This window comes from Mustela erminea, chromosome 3 (genome assembly GCF_009829155.1).
Source record: "Mustela erminea isolate mMusErm1 chromosome 3, mMusErm1.Pri, whole genome shotgun sequence".
NCBI classification, from domain to species: Eukaryota; Metazoa; Chordata; class Mammalia; order Carnivora; family Mustelidae; genus Mustela; species Mustela erminea.
Window position 1 is genome coordinate 132,324,083 of NC_045616.1, and position 23,233 is coordinate 132,347,315.

The 23,233-nt window shown below is 38.9% G+C and overlaps 1 protein-coding gene across 6 annotated transcripts in view; it reads left to right on the top strand.

Annotated features, from left to right (window-relative positions):
- Window positions 1–23,233, top strand: part of TTC33 (tetratricopeptide repeat domain 33) — a 31,221-nt gene that overhangs the window by 2,394 nt on the left and 5,594 nt on the right. For all 6 annotated transcript variants that reach the window (XM_032337527.1, XM_032337528.1, XM_032337530.1 and 3 more), the window contains exon 2: window positions 1,647–1,868. In XM_032337527.1, the coding sequence (XP_032193418.1) occupies window positions 1,648–1,868 (221 nt within the window). In that variant the 5' untranslated portion in view covers window position 1,647. The remainder of the gene's footprint in view (window positions 1–1,646; window positions 1,869–23,233) is intronic.

Here is a 23,233-nt window from a genome sequence, read left to right on the forward strand (position 1 = left end):
TTGTCCTAATTCCCCACTGTAGCTTATAATACATTACCCCTCTGGACTTTTTGAAAAATCCCTGCTCCAGTGGAAAGCATGTGATTCATGTGTATCTGCCCATGCATTTCTTGATTGCTACAATTTATTGAACCTTCCTTGTATTCGTTAGAACTTAGGCACATGACCTATAATTTTTTTACCCCTCCAAGTTCTGCCGTTGGGCCTTCCCATGTGAATAACTTCATAGTCCCTTTTACTTTTTTGTCTCCTTTCTTCTATTGATTACTTGTATTTTATTTCAGCCATGTACATCGGTGATGAAGACCTTGACATCTGCTAGAACTTATTTCATTTCTCTCTCTCCCTTACTCCCACAATGCCCATTCTTTGATAGTGTTTATAAACACCTCTGCTTCATGGCTTTTCCTTATGCCCTTAGTTGATTATAATCACCTCTGGGTTTAGATTCCCTTAAGAATGGAATGAAAGCTGAGACACTCTTCTCCAGAATGCACACATAGAAAAAAATATATATACAATTCCAGGAATTTCTCAGTGTCTTTAAGCTCATCCATGCACATAGTAAGAGTTCTTGAATTCCTCAGTAAATCCCTTCTCTAAATACATAATTTGTTGAGTGCTTCTATGGTTTTCTTTAATTTTGTCTCACCAATTGTCCTTTCTTTCTTATCCTTTACATTTGTGTATCATTGCTGATTTACAAAACAGCTCAACTTGTATCATCTTTTAGATTTACCCAGTAGTTCTGTGAATTAAGTTATTTACCAAGTTTGACTCTTTTAAAAACTTTTTTATTGTGGAAAATTTCAAACATGTATGAGAAAGGAAAGTAGAAGAAATCCTGTGTATGTATCACCTAATGTTACCAATTATCAGCCCAGAGCAATCTTTTCATCTATATTTCTCCTCTGTTGCAACCGCACCCCTAGTGATCACTTTGAAAAAATTTCTAGATATCATTTAATCTCATGAAATATTTTAGCATACATTCCTAAAAGATAAACGTTCTTTTTATAAACATTAATTATAATAGTATTATCATATCTTAAGCAATAGCGATAATTCCTTGATATCAAATATCAAATCAGTGTTCTGGTTTCCCCTATTATTTCATAAATATTTCCTTCCCACTGGCTTCTTTGAATCCAGAGCTGAACAAGATGCATAGGTTTTATTTGGTTTAGTATGTCTCTGAAGTCTCTTTTTAATTTCCCATCTTTCTCTTTTTTCCTGGAAGTTTGTTTTTTGAAGAAACCAGTTTTATTTTTGTAAAGGTTTTTGCTGTCTTCATCTCCAACATGTTATCTAGCATGCTCATCCACATCACAGATTTCTTATAAACTGGTAGAGTTTGGTACACTCAGTCTGATTCAGAATTAGTTTTTGACTTCATAGGTCCAACATCTGTGACCTTCATAGGAACTTCATTGGTGGTATGGCCCTTCCACCAGGAGATACTGTCCAGTTGGCTTTCTTTATGATGTTAGCAACCTTTGTTGACTCTTGCCTTGATCCACCATTTAATTAGGAGTTTAAAAAGTGGTGCCAGTCTGATTCTGTTATCCCTTCTTCACCTTTTATTTGGAGAACTTCTATAAAAGGCCAAGTTTGAATTTTAAAGCTGTTTCTTTGTAATTTCCCAGAATGGCTTCCTTTGGATGGAAGAGGAAAATTGGCGAGAAGGTCTCAAAGGTGACTTCCCAGCAGTTTGAAGCTGAAGCTGCCGATGAGAAGGATGTAGTGGAGAATGAAGAAGGGAACTGGCTTCATGGCATTAAACGAAGGAAGGAAATGCTTTCTGAGGGCTGTGCTGAGAAGAGTAAGCAGCTGAAGGATGAAGGAGCCAGTTTGGCTGAAAATAAAAGGTATGTTTTTAAGGTTTTCTTACAGAGAACGGTTTACATTTCTGTCAGTGATGAGATGAAGAGCTGTGAATTCTATAAATTCATGTCTTACAGTTCTGATCTAGATGGTAAATTAATCAATTAAATAAGTTTTAAAGACACCTTGAAACATTCCATGGAGTCTGAAAGTTTGTAGAAGAGTCCCTAAGATGCTTGGAATGTCTGCTTTGCTATCGTTTTTGTTTTGTCTGAAGAAGAGTAAATGCTGAGTAAAATGTAATCCGCATTCTTGGTTGGTAGGAGATAGTTTAATTTCTGAAAACTTTGTCCTTGTGTTATTATATACCAGACAAATTGGGTGTTTCCTGAAGGGCTTTGAGGGCATGTACTTTTTTTTTTTTTTTTTTTTTTTAAAGATGTTCAGTTATCCTTTTTCATTGGCTTTTATGTACTTCAATAAATATGGTTGTGCATAGGAATTTGATAATAATTTCACTTATCTTCAGCCCTTATTCTGCTAAGCACTTATGCTTTTGCTCTTTACCCTTTACCTTTTTCTGTTTTCCTTTTTTTCCTACATTCTTGTTCCTTTTCCCCGTCTCTGGTTAGGTCTTTCCATGGGAACAAAAATCATTCTTTCACAGATCAGTGGGGACTGAACCCATTGACTAGGAGATTCTATAGAGAAAGCTGGAATTCTCTATATAGGAAAAGAAAATGGTCTCTATCTGATACCTCATACAAATATGGACTCTAGAGAGACAAACAAACAAACAAAAAAAACCTTAGTGTGAAATGTAAAACTACACAGTTAATGAAAGAAAATATAGAAGGGTATCTTTATAACCTAGAGGTGGAAAAAGACATTTGTATTTTTAAAAATTTCAAATCTACATTAGAGTTAAAATAATAGTTCAACCTCTGTATTCCCTCTAGCTAGACAAAAAATTCCTATTAACTGCTCTATTTATCTATTTCTACACATACATATATACACTGACATGTAATTATAAATTTACAGGTTTTTTTTATGATGTCTGAAAGTAGGTTGTAGACATGACACCTCTCTCCTAATTTAGCATGCTTTTTATAAGAGTAAGGATATTCGGGGGTGCCTGGCTAGCTCAGTAAAGCGTGCACCTCCTGAGCTGTAGGTTGTTAGTTTGAGCCTCATGTTGGGTATGGAGTCTACTTAAAAAAAAAAAAAAAAAAAAAAAGAATAAGAATATTCTCTTACTACACACTGTAACTATCAAAGCTGTGAACGTTAACAATTCAGTAAACTAATATGCAGTCCACATTTAGATTTTTCTAATTTTCATTGAAATGTTTTTTACAGTTTGTTTTTTTGTTTTGTTTTGTTTTGTTTTTAAATCAGGATCCAGTCAGAGTTCACACATTCATTTCATGGTTATAGCTCTTTAGTGTCTACTTAGGTCCCCTACTTTATCCCCCCCTGATAGTGACTTTTTTGAAGAGTCTAGACCAATTTTCTATTTAATTTTTCCTTATGGATGTCATTTAACTTGTTCCTCTATTTCATGTGTTTTTTGTCAACTGAGGTATGGAGATTTGATTTCGATTCTGATTGACTTTTCTGCAAGAGTACTTAATAGGTTTGTACTTTCTACTGTATCATATTGGGAGAGAAGTAACATGAGGTTGTCATCAATGCAGCCATTTGAAAGATGTCATGCCTATGTCAGTTTACCGTGTTTAATATCTGCTGAAAGTCATATTTTAATAAAAATTTTGAAATATTGGAGTGCCTGGATGGCTCAGTTGGTTAAGCCTCTGCCCTCAGCTCAGGTCATGATCTCAGAGTCTTGGGATTAATCCCTGCATCAGTCTCCCTGCTCAGCAGGGAGTCTGCTTCTCCCACTCTTCGCTCATGCTCTGTCTCTCTGTATCTCTCAAATAAACAAAATCTTAAATAAAATCCTGAAACATTTATCCTCGGGGAATGAAATATATTAAGAGAATTATACTAGCCAACATGAGGAGTGGTTTTTTTTTTTTTATTTGCACTAAGGATATTATTTCGAGAAGATATATGTATGGTCGGCAGGAGTGGTATCTGAATAGGTCTGAGTTTAGGACAATACCCTTCAGGTCATCCAGAGATCTAAAATCAGGCCTAGGGGCGCCTGAGTGGCTCAGTGGGTTAAAGCCTCTGCCTTCAGCTCGGGTCATGATCTCAGGGTCCTGGGATCGAGCCCCGCATCCAGCTCTCTGCTTGGCGGGGAGCCTGCTTCCTCCTCCCTCTCTCTCTGCCTGCCTCTCTGCCTACTTGTGATCGCCATCTGTCAAATAAAATAAATAAAATCTTTAAAAAAAAAAAATAAAAAAAAATAAAATCAGGCCTATATGCCTTTGACTGGTAACTTCCATGTGGTAATGAAAAATTTGAGAAATTAAAAGTAGTACTGAGGGGCATCTGGGTGGCTCAGTGGGTTAAGCCTCTGCTTTCGGCTTAGGTCTTGATCTCAGGGTCCTGGGATTAAGCCCTGCATCGGGCTCTCTGCGCAACGGGGGGCCTGCTTCCCCCTCCTTCTCTGCCTGTCTCTCTGCCTGCTTGTGATCTATCTCTCTCTCTCAAAACAAAACAAAACAAAACAAAACAAAAAACACAAAAAGAAAAAAAAAGCAGTACTGAACAAAAAGCAGTTTTCTTCTCTTTGTTCTTTTTTCTTCTTAATTAAAATTGCTCAGGGTGGGTATAAGATTCCTTGTTAGTCATTTTTGTTGTGAATGAATCAGATTTGAAGAAGCAACATTTTAGTTTCTAGTTCTCTTTTTATTTTTGATTTTGGAGTAATCTTTTATTAATATATTTTAATATAAAACATCAAATGGTGTCTAGACTAGAGTATGTTAGCCCCTCAAATTGGAAATGAATGATGGCAAATAAATAACAATCAAGGACAACTAATATGTTATATTCTTAATCCTACTTCTGATATTTTATGCATAAAAAACTTTCTTTTGGGGCGCCTGCATGGCTCAGTCAGTTAAGTGTCTGCCTTTGGCTTGGGTCATGATCCCAGGGTCCTGGGGTCGAGTCCCACTTCCAGCTCCCTGCTCAGTGGGGAGTCTGCTTTTCCCTCTTCACTTTCCCCTGCTCATGATCTCTCTCTCACACTCGCACTCTCTCAAAGAAATAAAATCTTTTAAAAAAAAGTTTTCGGGGCACCTGGGTGGCTCAGTGGGTTAAGCCTCTGCCTTGGGCTCAAGTCATGATCTCAGGGTCCTGGGATCGAGACCCGCATCGAGACCTGCGTCAGGCTCTCTGCTCAGCAGGTGGCCTGCCTCCCCACCCCCGCGCCCTGCCTGCCTGTCTGCTTACTTATGATCTCTCTCTCTCTGTCAAATAAATAAATAAAATCTTCCAAAAAAAAAGCAGAACTTTTCAAGATTGACCATTCTTAGAAGAAAAACCACTATAAATTTTCCGCATTTATGAAATCATTTTCAGAACATCGATAAAACATCTTTAGAAATTCCTGTAAGTGCCTGTTAAAAGTTCATTAACTTTGTTTATGCCTTTTTCTCTAGACCACACTAGTGTGCAGGAGGGAAAAGCTATTCAGTTATTACCATGGGAGTCCCTCTGAATTTCCTGTGATACAAGGGAGATAGCAACTCTGTAGATAAACAAAATAACTCTTGTTTTCTGCCTGCATGTCAAAACATTGAGTCGTTTCACTGACATCAGCTGGGTTCGGTGCTTTATTTTGAATGGAGAACACTGTGAAATGATTGCATATTTTTGCTGGTCAGCATTTGTTTTGGAGTAATATATACACAGCCTTAGAAGATAACTAAACAGAATAAAAGGAATCTAGTGGGATTGAACAGTTTGGCTACTCTGTGCCAAAACTAAATAGAAATAATAGTTTAAAAAGACCTAAGATAACATTAAACTTGATTTAAGTTAATATGAGAAGTAAAAAATAATTCGAGGAGGAATAGTGAAGCTAAATTAAAAAAAAAAAAACATAAAATGAAACAGGATCGACTCGGTAGCTCAGTTGGTTAAGCTGCTGCCTTCAGCTCAGGTTATGATCCCAGAATCCTGGGATCGAGTCCCGCATTGGGCTCCTTGCTCAATGGGGAACCTGCTTCTCTTTGGGGCGCCTGGGTGGTTCAGTGCGTTAAGCCTCTGCCTTTGGCTCAGGTCATGATCTCAGGGTCCTAGGATGGAGCCCTGCATCGGGTTCTCTGCTCAGTGGGGAGCCTACTCCCCTCTCCCCCTCTACCTGCCTCTATGCCTACGTGTGATCTCTCTCTCTCTGTCATATAAATAAATAAAATCTTTTAAATAACAAAACAAAACACTACAGAACCTCAGGGCCTGTCTTCTGAATCAACTTCATCTTTAAGCATTTTCATTATCACTACATTTTAGCAACACTGGCCTTCCTTGTGTTTTTGAACAAAGTTTTTATACAACTTTGTCCTGTGATGCTCTGTCGGAAAAGCTCTTATCTTCTGTTTTCTAATTTCTCTCTTCTTGTCCTTCTGATCTACACTCACATGTGATCATCTCCATGAGCCCCTCTTTGAGCATCCAGTCGGAGGTAGTACCCCCAAATTAGAACAATTTGTGGCTCCTATGAGACCCTCAAATGAAGCTGTAAATGTAATAAAATTCCAATCAAAATCCTGGCAGGCTTGATCTTGTAGTACTTGACAAGCTTATCCTTAAATTCATAAGGAAATGGAAAGAATCTAGACTGGCCAAAATAATTCTATGGGCCAAAAAATATGTAGAGAACTTAATGCTATTTTATTGCATCAGCACATTCTTGAATGCTGTGCCTTAATAGTGTTAGTGTAAGAATGCATATCTACAGATCATGAAAAGAATATAAGGTGCAGAAATTACTCACATTTATGTGGTAGTTGAGCAAAGTTGAAACATCTGGTTATCAAAAGGCATAATTGAGAAAATGAAAATTCAGAGAGAATATTTATAATGTGTATATCTGACATAAGACATTTTCCTATGTCCATATCTGACATAGGACATAAGGCGCTGGCACAACTCAGTGGCAAGACACTAGCCAGTTAAAGATTGGATTCAAAGTTTGACCTAAAGCTTTACAAAAGAAGATACATGAATGGCCCACATGCACATGAAAAGCTGTTCAGCATGAGTAGGCCCTAGAAAACTTCCAAGTAAAACTACAGCATACTGCTGTGTAACTACCAGAATGCTAAAATGGAAAGGACTGACAATACCAAGGGAGGATGTGGGACAACTCAAACTTTCAAGCCATTGTCCATGAAAATGTAAAACAGTTTAACTACTTTAGACCACAGTCTGGCTATTTCTTCTAAAGTTGAACATACAGCATTACCATACAGTCTAGCAGTCTACTCCCTCCTAGGTATTTATTCAGGAGAAAGGAAAATATTCACTCAAAGACTTACCTAACAGTGTTCCTAGTAGTAGTATTCATAGTGTCTCTGAAGTGGAAACAACCAAAATATCTATCAGCAGGTGAATAGAGAAATAAATTGTGGTTTATCCATCCAGCAGTGTCCTATGGAGCAATGAAAAGGGATGATTAATGCATCCAAAAATGATCATGTTCAGAGAAGTCAGGAAGAGGGCATACTGATTCCATCTATGCAACCCCTAAATGGAGCTCTAATCTATAGTGTTTGTCTGGAACCAGAAATTGGGGTGGGTTGATTGCGAAAGGGCCTAGGGAACTTTTTGGGTTAATAAAAATGGTTCTTATGATGAATGGTTGTGGTATTTACCTGTATGTGTACATTTGTAAAAACTCATTGAAGGATATGCTTAAAATGGGTACATGTTTTGGCATCTAGATTATAGTCCCGTAAATTTGATTTAAAAAAAAAAAATCCGGGGCGCCCAGGCATCTTGGTCGGTTTAGCATTTGACTCTTGATTTAGCTTGGTTATGGTCTCAGGGTCACTGTGTTAGCCTTTTAAATTATTTCCTGTGCTCTGGGAGCAGTGGCAGAAGTCCCCAGTCTGGAAATGGGGTGGGGGGGGAATTTTGCAGTTGCACATATTCCTAATTCTTTTTTTTTTTTTTTTAATATTTTATTTATTTATTTGACAGACAGAGATCACAAGTAGGCAGTGAGGCAGGCAGAGAGAGAGGAAGAAGCAGGCTCCCTGCTGAGCAGAGCCTGATGCGGGGCTCGATCCCAGGACCCTGAGATCATGACCTGAGCTGAAGGTAGAGGCTTAACCCACTGAGCCACCCAGGCGCCCCCATATTTCTAATTCTTGAGTTAGAATCTCAACTCCTCAAGTTCACATCTCAGAGGTTATTTAAAATCGTGTCACTTTTTTTAGTTGTTGTTTTTAAATGATGGTAAAGATTAAGTGCATCAGAATTTGGAACAGCTTTGAACTTGGCATTAGTATGAATCATTAGAATGGTAGAGAAGTAGGAGTGCCTCTGGAGGACTTGCTAGAGATGGAGGAAGGGAGAAAGGTTGATGAAGAAGAGGGAGTTACTTCTACTTTCTAGCTTTTGCCTCCTTGTGATTTTCTTCCTTTTTTCCCTTCCTCCTTCCCTAGCTCCTTCCTTCCTTCCTTTTCTTTCTTTCCTCTGTCTTTTTTTTTTTTTTTTTTGCACTTAGTATTTTCTCATTTAGTTTTATTTAGCACTTAGAGTGTGGTCTGAACACATGAAATATAGCACAAGCCAAGTGTGTTAATGTCATCCTCAAAAGGCGGCACAAGTTTTTGGCATTATAGGCTCCTGCTGTCAGTTTCCTTCATTAGTAACTAACTACCCTTAGAAAACTTTGGTTTGCAATCGAATGGTTTTTAAGATCTGGAGTTCTCCCTTTAGTATTTATAATTCTTTGTAACCAAAAACTGGTGTTCTCCTCTAAACACTAAGTAATTTTAATGCACAGGCATAGTATTGTGAGTAAAGTGATTAAGAGTGTGGATTTTGAAGTCATCTTACCTCTGTTCAGATCCTAGCTTTATCATGTCTGTCTATGAAACCTTTGGCAGATTATTAACTTTTTAAGTGTCAATTTCCTCATGTATAAAGTGGTAAGACTTCTCTCATAGACTGTTGGGGGATTAAAAAGCAAGTCCATGTGAAAGAGCTTAACATGTCATCTGGCACCTCAGAAACATTCAATACACGTACTTCAGATATTATGTTTTAGGATTTTTTTTTTATGTGATTGTTGCGTTTCATGTAATATTAAGATTTTTTATAAGTTATTTTGTGCAGACACCTTTTACTAGAATTGTTACTAATTGGGATATACCTTTCAGGAGTCTTGGTGTGAGTCCAAACTTTGATAGTTGACTTTTAAGGTTTCAGCCACTAGATGGTGATATTTGATTATGTAGCTAAATTGTCTGATTTTCCTCTGTGGGATTTAGTGTGTGTGTGTGTGTGTGTGTGTGTGTGTGTGTGTGTGAAGCAGAACTATAATTAGAATTTATCATGAATCTTATTTCTTGTCTAGAAAAGTATACCTATCAAAGTGAACATGAGGGCAGTCTGGCTGCATGGCACGCAGTTTATTGACGTCAGCATGGATCTGTGTAAAGACCGTGATCCTCCTTTGGGTGTCATCTGTTCCTCCCTCTCTTTTGGTTTCTTCTCACTGGTGTACGAACATACCTTGATGACAGTCATTTGAAAAGCTTCCCTTGTCTGTGCATGCCCTCCCATTTCTTCGCTCCCCTTTTACCACAAACTCCATTTCCTTGATGAATCTTCTCTGGGTCTCTTCCAGTCAGGTTTCTATTCCCACTGGTCCCCCGCAGCCCTCTTGTGAAGGTCCTATGACCTCCGGTCATCATGTCTCTGTTCTCATTCACCGTACCCATTACCCTCCAGCATAGCTCTCCCCTGTCTTCCTAGATACATTGCTCTCTCATCTACAGCGCCACACTCCTGGTTTTTTCTTTGGTCTTACTCTCCACTTGTTAATCTTTGCTTCATCCTCTTCTGTTCATTTTCTAAACATCAGTGGGCCAAAGTATTTAGGAAGTACTTCTTCTCTTTTCTATATCCTTTTTCCCTCCTTTCTTAAACTTACATAGTCTCTTGCTTTCAGTGCCATCTCTATCCCTATGACTGCCAAATATGTCTATAGTGCTGTCTTCCCACCTGAATTCCAGACTCTTCAATCTCCAGTGCTTACTTTATACCCACTTGGATGTCTGATTCGTATCTCAGATTGAACATGTACTAAGCAGAACTCTTGATTTTTCTTGCAAACATCTGGTACCTTTTAGTCTTCTGCGTGTCAGTAAAAGGGATCACCGTTTACCCAAGTCCATAAGCCTGAAAGCCAGAGTCAGCTCTGTGGGTTTCTGTGCCAGTTCAGAGCTAATTGGCCTCAGGTACTCCCAATTGCCTGCCCCTCATGCTGTTCTTTTGGCCATGAAGCCCTGGCATCTGCTGCTGTTCTTACGGACCAGACAGCCTGCATTCATTGTGCTACCTGACAGTCCAAGACCATCACACCTTGACACTGGCCATTTTGGACCTGTAGGTGCTCTGGAAGGAGTGGGTCACACGTTGAGAAGTGTGAAGGGTTAAAAGCTTGTGGGGTAGAATTGGTGGGAGACAGGGTAAAGAAGGGAAAATTCTTCTTCTTCGTCCTCTCACTGGACAGTTTCCAAGACACACAGGTTTTGTACAGTCTTCTGAAAAAGTTTTACAAGATTAGCAGTCATTTGTCTGTTTTTGAAGCTTTTGCCAGCTCAGCAGATGCCTTGTATTTATTCTCCCTCTTTCCTGCCTTACTTCTCTTTTTTCCGCTCACTCTTCCTTCCCTGGGATCCTGTCCCCCACAAAGAATAAGCTTAGGTCTCAAGCTCTGTTTCCTAGGAAATCCAAGTTAAGATGTCATCCTGGATTTTCTTTCTTTTTTTTTTTGCTCCTCATATCCAGTTTAAGTTGACTTTATTTTTTAAACATATTCTAAATCTTTTTTATCCTCTCTATTTTCACTGCTGGATTCCTAATCTAATCTACTCTCATCTCTTACCTGAATCATTCAGGTGGTCTCCTAATGGCTTTCCTGTGCTCATTCTTTTTTTTTTTTTTTGAAGATTTTATTTATTTATTTGACAGAGAGAGATCACAAGTAGGCAGAGAGGCAGGCAGAGAGAGAGGAGGGGAAGCAGGTTCCCCGCTGAGCAGAGAGCTGATGTGGGGCTCAATCTCAGGACCCTGAGATCATGACCTGAGCTGAAGGCAGAGACTTAACCCACTGAGCCACCGGTCATCATGTCTCTGGTGATCATGTCTCATCATCTCTCCAGGCACCCCTCCTGTGCTCATTCTTATAGCCCTACAGACTCTTCTCCTCCCTGGGCCTGACTGATCTTTTCAAAATGTAAATCATGTCTGTGTGTTGTATCAAATCTCTACAGATTCCGCATCATGCATGAGATAAAAGCCACGCTCGTAACCATGGCCTCCTGGTTCCTAAGTGATCGTGGCTTTAGTTTGCCTCTTGTAGCTCTCATCTGCCTTCCTCCTCCAACTATAGCCATGATGGTTTTCTTTCCTTTCCTCAAAACATGAGGTGTTTGGTCCTCCCTTGGCTTAGGCTCTTCCCATTGTCTGGGATGAACTTTTCTCCAGGTCTTCAGTTAGCTGACCACTTTTTGTCAGTCAGATCACAGCTCAAATGCCTTTCTAGAGAGATCTTTTCTGACCATACATTCAGAGTAGCCATCTAGTCATTCCCTGTCACGTCCCTCCACTTTTTTTTTTTTAAATCCACACTCATCATATTTTAACTTAGGTTTGTTATCTTTCTCTACCTTCTTCCTGCATGCAAACATTCTGGAATGGAAGATCTAGAAAAACGGTAGGTCATTTTATATCTTGTCGAATGCCGTATTCTCAGTTTCCAGAAAACTACCTGGCTCAGAGGAGATGCTCAATAAATTTCTGCCAGATGAACAAGCTTATAACTACAGAGCTCATTAAGCTTGAAGCTGTAGTAAATTAGAAATCTAATTGGGAGCAAAGTAGTTAGACACTTTGACATTTCTGTCTGATAAATGAGTGTGCTCACTTGCTTGCTTGTTCACCAGCTGTTCTCCTCAGTGTAGGGCCTACCTCACCTCACCCTGCCCAGCGCCATCCCTGTGCCCATTCTCTTTGTGCTAGCTCACCAGCACACGGCTCAGGTTGTCTTTACACTGGCTGAGTCAGACTTTGGTCACTTATTAACCATAGTGACTTTAAACCAAGTTCTTATCTTGTAATGCTTCCTATCCAACAGCTGCAGTAGGGCCGTGTCTGGTCAGTCGGTTCCAGTCTCAAGTTGAATTAAGAGATATGCTGGAGAAGTTATGAGAGACCATCGATTTATTGGGTGCCAAGTTTCCTGGGATCCAAAAACAGAGGAACTGGGGGGTGGCACCCTTTGTTTGTAGGCCAGGAGACATATATCAGAGAGAAACGAAAAATGGGGGAGGAGAGGGAATTCAATAAGCTTATGATAGTGAAATAAATGCCTACCAGTTGCTGCTGCTTTTCAGTTGGTGGAAAACAGCTCACTTTTTCCTTCAAACCTTTGCGTGTCCCGTGGGCATAAAACACATTTCACTTAGCAACGCCTTCAAAATAAAAGCAGCACCACTAAGAGGGTGGAGTGGCCTTTTCTTTTTCTCCGCTCAAATCTCTGTGCCTGTGTTTGCACATGTATATGTTGGTATGGGTACCTGTGTGTACGTGCTGCCTAATGGAAAGAGAAACAGAACTAAGCGATGGTCAGTGTTATCGGGAATTTCTCGTTTCCTACTTTGCGATAATGGAAGCAGCTTGAGGGGTGGGAAGGTTGGGATGGGGGAGGCTGCCCTGTTTCTCAGGAACAGAGCTGTTGGCATTTTGGGCAGGACAGGTCTTTGTTGATGAGGATTGCCCCTTGTCTTGCCACATGTTAGCATCCCTGGACCCTTGTCAGTAGTGCCCCTAAGTCACAATGACAACCAGACCACCTCTGTGAATTGATATAAATGCCTGCCATGGGGTGATAACAGTTCCTGGTTGAGTTAGGCAGAAACTAGGACTGAAAGTGAAAAGCACATTTGACAGATGTGACAGAGTTTTTAAGTGGTTGGACCAAGTAATGCAAGGGTTGGCACACCACATTTATAAATTTTTTAAATAAACATTTATAAAGTTTTATTGGACACAAGCGTGCATCTTTGTGTATGTATTATCTGTGACTGATTTTTGTGCGACAGCAGAATTGAGCAGTTGTGACAGAGACTCCATGGTCCGCAAAGCCTGAAATACTTGTTATAGGGTGCTTTACTGGACTGACCTTGGTCTCCAGACCAGCCCCTTTTTCTAAAGCCATGGACTCCTAAACCTTACACATCCCAGTGTCTTAAAGTCCTTCTGCTCTACGTAGAATTTTAATCTCTTAGTTCTTTCTACCCATATTCCCATTCCCTTAGTCTTGGGATTTCTTGTAACTTCTATACCTGGAATGGTAAGCTAGAACAAAGTAAGAATTAAGGTATCTGCTACTTTTCTTTTAAGGTAAAATTTGTTTTCATTTCTTTCTTTCTTTTCTTAAATGTATTTTCAGCAGGCTAGTTTTTGTCTGCACGTTTCACGTCTTTCATGCTTTTCTTTGCTGCTTTCCAAGACTTCTCTGAGAGAAGGTAGGGCAGGTAGATAGAATCTGGGATATTAGCACCTTCTGTGTGCCTGGCCTTGTTCTGACTGTCTAAAGGTGAAACTACCTTTTGGTCCCTGAACTCATTAGTGAAGAGAAGACAAAAATACATGAAAAAAATAGAGAAAAATGAAGTGGGAGAAAGCATTAGGTAGCTGGAAAAGCATTAGTCTTGTAACTGTAAGAGCTAGCTTCCTGGTTTTCACAGGATTAATACCATGTGCCTGTGGACTGGTCCTGTAGCTGTTCTCTACCTTTGTTTCCTCTTCAGTAAAATGAGAACAAGTAATGCCAATCTTGGAGGACTTTATGAGCACTAAGGGAATGGACTTTTTGTGAGAATAATTGTTTATTAGTGATGGTATTGAAAGTACCTTGTAAAACAAAGTACTTCAGGAACACAAGTGATGCTACACGGTCAGGTAAGTGGTACTCATACGGGCTTGATGAAGAACGGAATTTTAACTTGGTCATAGAGGAGAGCAAGCCTTTGAATAGTGACGAGGGGGAGGAGGGAAATCTTAGATGTGCATATGTTCGTGTACTGGGGGGCCCCCATGAACAAAGAACGACAGGATACGTGGGTGGGGACTGGGCACATGCGCAGCTGAGGGGAGCAGAGGTATGGGTGGGAGGGAAGTAGAAAAAGATCGGACTGATAAGCTAATACTGGAAGAAACAGATTCACTAGTTTTAAGTCCTACAGAATTTTCTACTACTCCATTTCTTAGAATATTATGAGTAGAAGGATTATTATGAAGGAATAATTTAACTTTTCAGAGACTAGAACATAGCACATTTCCAAAGTTTTTCATGTTGTGTCTGAAATAACATTTGGAAATACTTAGAGATAGGCTGAAAATCACCCATAATTTGCTCTCTTTTTAGGTGACATAGTAACCACTTTTAGACATAGTATCATTGAAGCTTAATGGATAATCGCACCATGAAATGGAATTTCTGTGATTTATATACTTTTTGTTAGGAACTTTATAGGGAATCGCTATAAAGAGTCGAAATGGGTGTTAAGTTGAGAGTCTTATACTTTTTTTCCCTGTGTTATTTGTTACATTGAGTTTTTCTAATTTTCTGAGGTATATCCTACATGGTCATGTGAACTTTATACTTTTAATAAGTTGCTGGATTTAATTTGTTAATACTTTAGGGTTTTTATATTTAGCTTATGCACTAGGAAGTCTTTAGTGATTATTAGGATTCTTTTTTTTTTTTTCAGATAATGTATCTTTCTTAGGACAAAAGCATTTCTTATTTTTATTGCTAGATTGTCCAAATATGCTGAAATGCATTAGGACTCTTAAGACTACATTTTTAACTGTGGTATTTAAAACTGTGGCTTAGGCAGTGGCATATATTTCATGGTCAGGATCATATTGTCTTTGTTTATCCCACGAAGACTGTCTACCACTCCCATGTCTACCTTATTCTTTCAGAAATTATTGATATGTGTTAGGCCTGTTGTGTTATGTGCTAAAGCTACATATACCTTGGTGTACATAGAGCTTCTGGCTTAAACAAACAGAAATAAATGTAAAGTTTCAAGTTCTATGAAGAAAAGAACCGGGTATCATGAGCCAATATTCACAAGAATGATTTAAGGTCGGGGGGCAGAGTGAGCCTCTCTGAGGAACCAGGAAGGCAGGTTGGTGGGGGTTTAGCTAGGGAAGGGAGTCCTGATTCTTATTTTGCTTTTTGCATAATTTGTGATTTTGTCATATATTTGTCATTAAAATAAGGCGACTTGCTATAGTCCTGCCCATTTACTTACATGTTTTAATTTGATCCAAGTTATTCCATGATACTAGAATTAATTTCTAGTGAATTTTATTTTGTGAAATTTGTGTGTATGCTCCGTGAGTGAGTAATACAGATGGTAAAATAATTTTAAATCGTCTCTGTATCTGAAGTAGAAATTGGGAGATTAAAATTGTGACTTTTTACTTGTTTTAGAAAACAGGTTGTCTAGTACGGCAAGGAGGAGAAGAAGGCAATTGCTTTCAATACAATAACAACTAAGAAACACCCTGCACTAGGTGGGAGTTGACATCATCGCTTTAATTGCTTTGGAAAATGACCTTTATTCAGTGTGTGTCCACATTGATGTAACTTCAGAGCTCCTTCCTGCTGTCTCCGGAGACCGTTGATCCGCCCTGCATTGTTTGTTCTTGTCTGTAATAAATTAGACACTTTTAAGATAGGTTTCTTCTTTTGTGCAAGTAAATAGTTGAAGTTTAAACTGTTACGGAACGTGGGCTTTTTTGACTTGACCTAATCCCGTGTCCACATAATTTCAATAAGCGATAGGAACTAAGACTCGGAGCAGTTTAGAATTTATTTGTCAAGCGTACTTCTGACTTGTCCCTTGCCTGATAGAATCACCCAGGGACTCTGGTCTGAGCATCATCTCAGCAATTCTTCCCAACACACTTCCCCTTCTCCTAAATATGTATGTTTTGAGAAAGTATGCCATGATTAGGAAGTATGTCTTTTTCTTTTATTCCCTTTGTGTTCTTTTTTCTTTCTGATCTTATCTTAAGGTATGGAAATTAGGTTTCTTATGACAAATTTTCATTGTATTACTTACACATTATTTTGTCCTTGCTTTCTTCAGAGTGCTGCTCCAATTTCTAGACAGAGAAGCTCAAAATAACCATTTTGGGGGAGTTTAATTCAAAAAATTGATCATTATGTAAAAGTTGGAACTTGATTTACCTACATTGCAAGTCACACAGCTTTCACTCAAATCTATCAAAAACTACTTTCAATATCATTGTAATGTCTATGTGAAAGCTCATACAAAATCAAAGAAGAAGACTAAACTTTCGATTTCAAATATTATATTCTGAACAAAGGAAAGCCACTTCGAATAAGAAAATATAAACTGAGCCAGAAAAGTTATTTCTATCATGAAACATTTTTGGGCACAATTACTGTAAATATTATTAGAAATACGATGTAAAATAAGGTGAAAACTTTGAAGTTTTTGATGACATAGTTTTTAATGAGGAAATAAAATACGAATATTAATATTAGCTAGGGATTTGCTAAAACGTGTACCTGTATAGAAATAGCTTTTAGGGGAGATGCCTGGCCGGCTCAGTTGGAAGAGCATGCAACTCTTAATCTCAGGGTCGTGAGTTCAAGCCCCATACTGGGCATAGGGCCTACTTAAAGAAAAAAAGAAAAGAAAAATAGCTTTTAGGAAACTTCTTCTTCCTTTTTTACTTTAAGTAATCCCTATACCCAGCGTGGGATAGAAGTAGCATTTAAATTTGTCTTGATATTTCCATATAAGGATGTAAAATTGTGTGATAGAAATCAAATAGAAATCTGTCATGAATTAGTGGAAAGTAATACTCATTTGTGGCTAGTTACATTCTGTTTGTCATAGAAAAAGATGCTATAACATTTCTTCTTAAAGATGGTCATCCTTCTTTCATGGATTCTGCCTTTTATATATATCTATATACACACATATATATAATATATATATATATATACACATATATATATATATATATATATATTTTTTTTTTTTTTTGAGAGCGAGCAAGCAGGGGGAGAGAGCGTGTGTGAGCAGGGGGAGAGATGAGGGAGTGGCAGGCAGTGAGGGAGAAGCAAACTCCCCGCTGAGCAGGGAGCCCTTTATGGGGCTCCATCCCAGGACCTGAGCTGAAGGCAGACGCTTAACTCTCTGATCCACCCAGGTGCCCCTGGATTCTGCATTTATGAGTTTACCCACTCACTAAAGTATATTGGTAACCCCCAAATTAATACTCATGGTGCTTTCACAAGCATTAGTGAACGTGCACAGAGCTGAGAAAAATTTGAGTGCCTGCTGTGGCTGTTCCCAGATGAGTCAAACAAGGTGCAACTGTGTCTCCTTGTTCCAACTCTTACACTGTAAACAAGTGTCCTTTTTGTGGTCTAAGTTATATTTTCCACACATAATGTGTCTTTTGTTGGTGGTTTGGCTGTTTAAAACGGCCCCCAAGTATGGTTTAGAAGTGCTGTGTTCCTAAGGACAAGAAGGGTGTGATGTGAATGAGCACAGATTTGACAGAGAAAATATGTGTGTGTTCAGTAACCTTTGTCCAGGCATGAGTTACAGTGCTATTGGCCATGAGTTCAATGTTAATGAATCATAAATATATATTAAATAAGATGTCTTTAAACAGAAACACATAAAACAAGGCTATATATTAATCAGTTGATAAAAATATGACCAGGAGTTTGCAGGAACTTAACCCTGTGTTTTCCAGACTACGAGCAATGATTCAGTATTTGCTAATTCAGTCTTTACAGCGACTTTTTAGAACATAACTTTGGGAATGAGAATCAGCTATATCTGGAATAAAGCTTTTGAGCTTAATAGTGTTTTAATATCTGCAACTTTTCTTTTTATCAAGAATTTAAATAACCAGGACAAGTAATTAAAAATTGTCTCTAAAGCTGTTTAAAATCTAAATCTTTCTGGTTCCCGGTAGAGTCTGGATAGTAAGAGATTTACTGTATAGCCTTTGTTTTTTTAAGGCAGTTCTGTACATAATAATACCAACATATAGTAAGTAAAAGGGCAAGGGAGAGAATTGTGTGTATATTTAGAATGTTACCATTTATGATGTTTTAGAAGATACATGGGTCCACATGCTTATAAATCTAAAGATTATCTTTGGCAGGATATCAAGGAACTGGTAACTAGTTGCCTGTGGGAAAGTGATCTAATAGACCAGAGGACAGGAGTGAAGGCAAGATTTGCTTTTCATTGTACAAATTTTGGGGCACTTGGGTGGCGTAGTTGGTTAAGTGTCCAACTCTTGGTTCAGCTCAGGTCATTATCTCAGGGTTGAGTTTGAGCCTAGCACGGGCCAGCAGAGAGTCTGCTTAAGACTGGGTGGCTCAGTGGGTTAAGCCGCTGCCTTCGGCTCAGGTCATGATCTCAGGGTCCTGGGATCGAGTCCCGCATCGGGCTCTTTGCTCAGCAGGGAGCCTGCTTCCCTCTCTCTCTCTCTGCCTGCCTCTCTGACTACTTGTGATTTCTCTCTGTCAAATAAATAAATAAAATCTTTAAAAAAAAAAAAAAAAAGACTCTCTGTCTTATCCCCCCGTCCACCGCCACCTCCCCCAATGCACTCCCCTTTTTTCTTTCTTTCTTTCTTTCTTTTTTTTTTTTTGAATATATTCTTAGCAAATAACAGATGGATTTTATTTTATTTTTTTTTTAATTTTTTTTTTTTTTAAAGATTTTATTTATCTTCCAGAGACAGAGGGAGAGAGCGCAAGCGAGCACAGGCAGACAGAGAGGCAGGCAGAGGCAGAGAGAGAAGCAGGCTCCCTGCCGAGCAAGGAGCCCGATGCGGGACTCGATCCCAGAACACTGGGATCATGACCTGAGCCGAAGGCAGCTGCTTAACCAACTGAGCCACCCAGGCGTCCCAATAACAGATGGATTTTAAAGGCCAGGTGTTTAACCTACTGAGCCACCCAGGTGCCCCAGTGGATCATATTAATAGAAAATCTGAAGGGGACGAGTATAGACTTAGAGTATAGCATATTATAGTAGGTGCCCTAGTGGGTCATATTAATAGAAAATCTGAAGGGGAGGAGTCTAAACATATATTATAGTATATTATAGTAAATATAATATTTACTATATATAATAATGCTAATACTGATAATACATAATAATGTTAATATAATAATATACATAATATAATATACTTATTTCTTCCCTCATTGGCGTTTTTCTTAAAGGAAATTAATGAGAATGATATTTTAAGTTGTACCATCCTTCCTTCTAAAGTGATCTCATTTCTAATCAGTTTTATATCAAGTATAATATGTGTATATTTGACCTCCAAAATACAGCTTTCCTTCTTCAGCAATTGTTCATGGCCCACTTCCTTCCAAAAAGATGGCTGTAGTGACCAAAGGGTAATTTTTTCAAGTTTTATGGAGATATAATTGATGTATAACATTATGTAAGTTTAAGGTATAGGATGTGATGATTTGATAAACATATATATTGCAGAATGATTACCACGGTAAAAAGTTAGTTGATACATCCATCACCTCACATTTGCTTTTTTTGTGTGGTGAGAACATTTAAGATTTACTCTCTTAGCAGCTTTTAAATATAATGTCTAACAGTAGAGGATCCATTTGAATGAATTTTGTGTTGAAACAGTAGTAATCAGTCTCTGAGCATTATGCTGCAGAGAGAAGCATTTGATAATTTAAAGACATTAAAAAAAGTTTCATATGTCTTAAACTGGAAGAATATACAATAAAGTGTTAACTATATTAACTATGGTTGTTGTCTTTATTTATTTATTTTTTAAAATTTTATTTATTTGACAGAGAGATCACAAGTAGTCAGAGAGGCAGGCAGAGAGAGAGAAAGAGAGAGAAGCAGGCTCCCTGCTGAGCAGAGAGCCCGATGCGGGGCTCGATCCCAGGACCCTGGGATCATGACCTGAGCCGAAGGCAGAGGCTTTAACCCACTGAGCCACCCAGGCGCCCCGGTTGTTGTCTTTAATTTCTGTGTGTGTGGGGGGGGTATGGGTGTGTATGCATGTGCTTTCCTATATTTTCTGATTCTTCTCTGTGTATTTGGGAAATAATTTTTTATATCAAAACAAGTGTCCTTTACTCAGGTATAGAAACAAGAAAGACTTGATTTAAGAACATTTTGTATAAAAACAAACTTCATGTAAGTACCATAATGTTATAGCAGCGTTATCGACAATAGCCAAAATATGGAGAGAACCCAAATGTCCATTGACTGATGAATGGCTGAAGAAGATGTTTAAAACACACACACATACATACACACACACTCAAATATTACCTAGCCATCAAAAAGAATGAAATCTTGCCATTTGCAACAACATGGATAGAGCTAGATTATATTCTGCTAAATGAAATAAGTCAGAGAAAGACAAATACCATATGAACTCACTCATGTGGAATTATGAAAGAAAACAGGTGAATGTGTGGGAAGGGAGAAAAGAAAAAAAGGAGAGAGGGAAATTAGCCGTAAATGACTCTTAACAATAGAGAACAAACTGAGGTTTAATTGAGGGGGTTGGGGGGTACTAAATGGGTGATGTGTATTAAGGAGTGCACTTGTTTGATGACCACTGGGTGTTGTATGTAAGCGATGAATCACTGAGTTCTACTCCAGAAGCCAGTATTGCCCTGTGTGTTAACTATCTAAATTTTTAAAAAAAGATTATTTTTTTAAAAAGGTTTTATTCATTCTTCTCATACCCCCTTAACCCCCTATGTTGCATCTCCACTTCCTCATATCAGGGAGATCATATGAAAGTTGTCTTTCTCCGATTGACTTATTTCGCTAAGCATGATACCCTCTAGTTCCATCCATGTCGTCGCAAATGGCAAGATTTCATTTCTTCTGATGGCTGCATAGTATTCCATTGTGTATATATACCACATCTTCTTGATCCATTCATCTGTTGATGGACATCTAGGTTCTTTCCATAGTTTGACTATTGTAGATGTTGCTGCTATAAACATTCGGGGGCATGTGCCCCTTCGGATCACTACGTTTGTATCTTTAGGGTAAATACCCAGTAGTGCAATTGCTGGGTCATAGGGTGGGATTGGGAGGGAGACAAACCGTAAGTGACTCTTAATCTCATAAAACAAACTGAGGGTTGCTGGGGGGTGGGTTTGGGAGAAGGGGGGTGGGGTTATGGACATTGGGGAGGGTATGTGCTGTGATGAGTGCTGTGAAGTATGTAAATCTGGTGATTCACAGACCTGTACCCCTTGGGATAAAAATATATGTTTATTAAAAAAAATATAAAAAATGTTTTTATTTATTTTAGAGAGAGAGGGAGAGAGAGAGCAGGAGCGGAGGGCCATGGCAGAGGGAGAGGGAGAAGCAAACTCCCCACTGAGCAGGGAGCCCAGTGCGGGGCTCAGTCTTGGGACCCCGAGATCATGATCTAAGCTGAAGGCAGGTGCTTAACCGATTGAGCCACCTAGGTGCCCCTCCCCTCCCGCCAAGAATATTTCTGATGCAGGCAGAAGCAGGGAAAAACATTCAGCATTGTGGTAGCCCATCATAAAAATGAAGTACATAATGGTCACACTGTATTCCTAAAACTCTAGTAGTCTTTCAGAAGTAAAAACAGTGTTCAAATAGGTAACTCTTCAGTACTAAGCAGGGGCCCCTGTTAGGAAAGAAGATATTAACTGTGGTCCAGGCAGTAGTTCTGATAGCTATGCCTGCGTTTTCAGATTGGTTTGCCTGGAAGCAAAGACTACCAACTTTTGCAGGGTCAATCTGAAACATCTAGCTCTGTCTAGCTTGCTGTTACCAAGTTGTGGTAGCCACTGCTGCAGCCTATCATGGCAGCTCTGGCAGGATGTGTAAAGCACACTCCCGCCATGCTCACCTTCCCCCTGCTGCTAGCCATGGAGCTGGCTCTGTGGCAAACCTATTTACAGGTGTCGGTAGCCCATTTTCATTTGCCAAGATGGCATGAGACCCCTGGAAATGGTACTGCCCATCCGTATTCCTTGCTAGCCAAGGAACTCTCTAGCAAGGTGAAAACAGAATGCACTTTTTTATGTTCTTCAAACTTTGCATTTTCTCCCAAATGTCACCTGCATTTCTCTACTTCACCTTCCTCTGTTTGAATAATCAATAATAATAATAATATTATTGCATATTGGCCCACATTTTGGTTGATATCTTTGGTTTGGATCTTCACATATTCAAGGAGGAAAATTATGCAAAAGAACACATACAGAGGAAATGAAGGGTCTGGAAAAGAGGAAACAATGAGTGATTCCATAGAAGGTAGCACATGATAGGTCTTAATATGTTATGAAAGATATTATCAATGGTTCACCACCTTGGTGTTTATTAGCATTTCCTGGTTCAAAAAATTTAGATGCCTGGGTCCTCCTCTGAGAATATATGTTTTAGATGAGCTGAGACTAGGCCCAGCTCTGTGTATATGTGGTGTGTGAGTGTGTGTGTGTGTGTGTGTGTGTGTGTGTGTGTGTGTGTGTGTTGTGTATTTCTTCCCTTCCAGAATCTCCCTAGATCATTCTGGTGTAGCCAAGAATTAAAACTAGTGGGTTACATATTTTCTGTTTATCTCGAGAAATTAGAATTAGTAGCACTGGGAGGAAGGTACAGAATAGAAAGTTTCTGCTCATTGTCATGGAAGATACATTCTGGCAAATAGGACTTTCTCTTTCTAGAAATAGTCACATATACGTGAGTTAACCACTTGTGAAGGATACCATATAGGATAATATACAGGATAACATATAAGGATAACATATAGGACTTTGTTATTTCTTAATTTTATTTAAAAAAGAAAGTGCTGCAGTGCTTCTGCAAATTTGGATGTGTCATGCTAACATTGGTTTTAGACAGGAGGAATTCGCGGTGTCTTCGCAGAGATGCTAGTTGACCATATGGCTCTGGAGGTCACAAGAAAAACCTCACTAGGAGGACATCAGTGGAAAAGTGGTAGTGGAAATCACCATCTCTAAGCTGTTTTTCATTCATTTGACCCATTTTTTTAAAAAAAGATTTTATTTATTTATTTGACAGAGCTCACAAGTAGACAGGCAGGCAGAGAGAGAGGGGAGAAAGCAGGCTCCCCACTGAGCAGAGAACCCAATGTGGGGCTCGATCCCAGG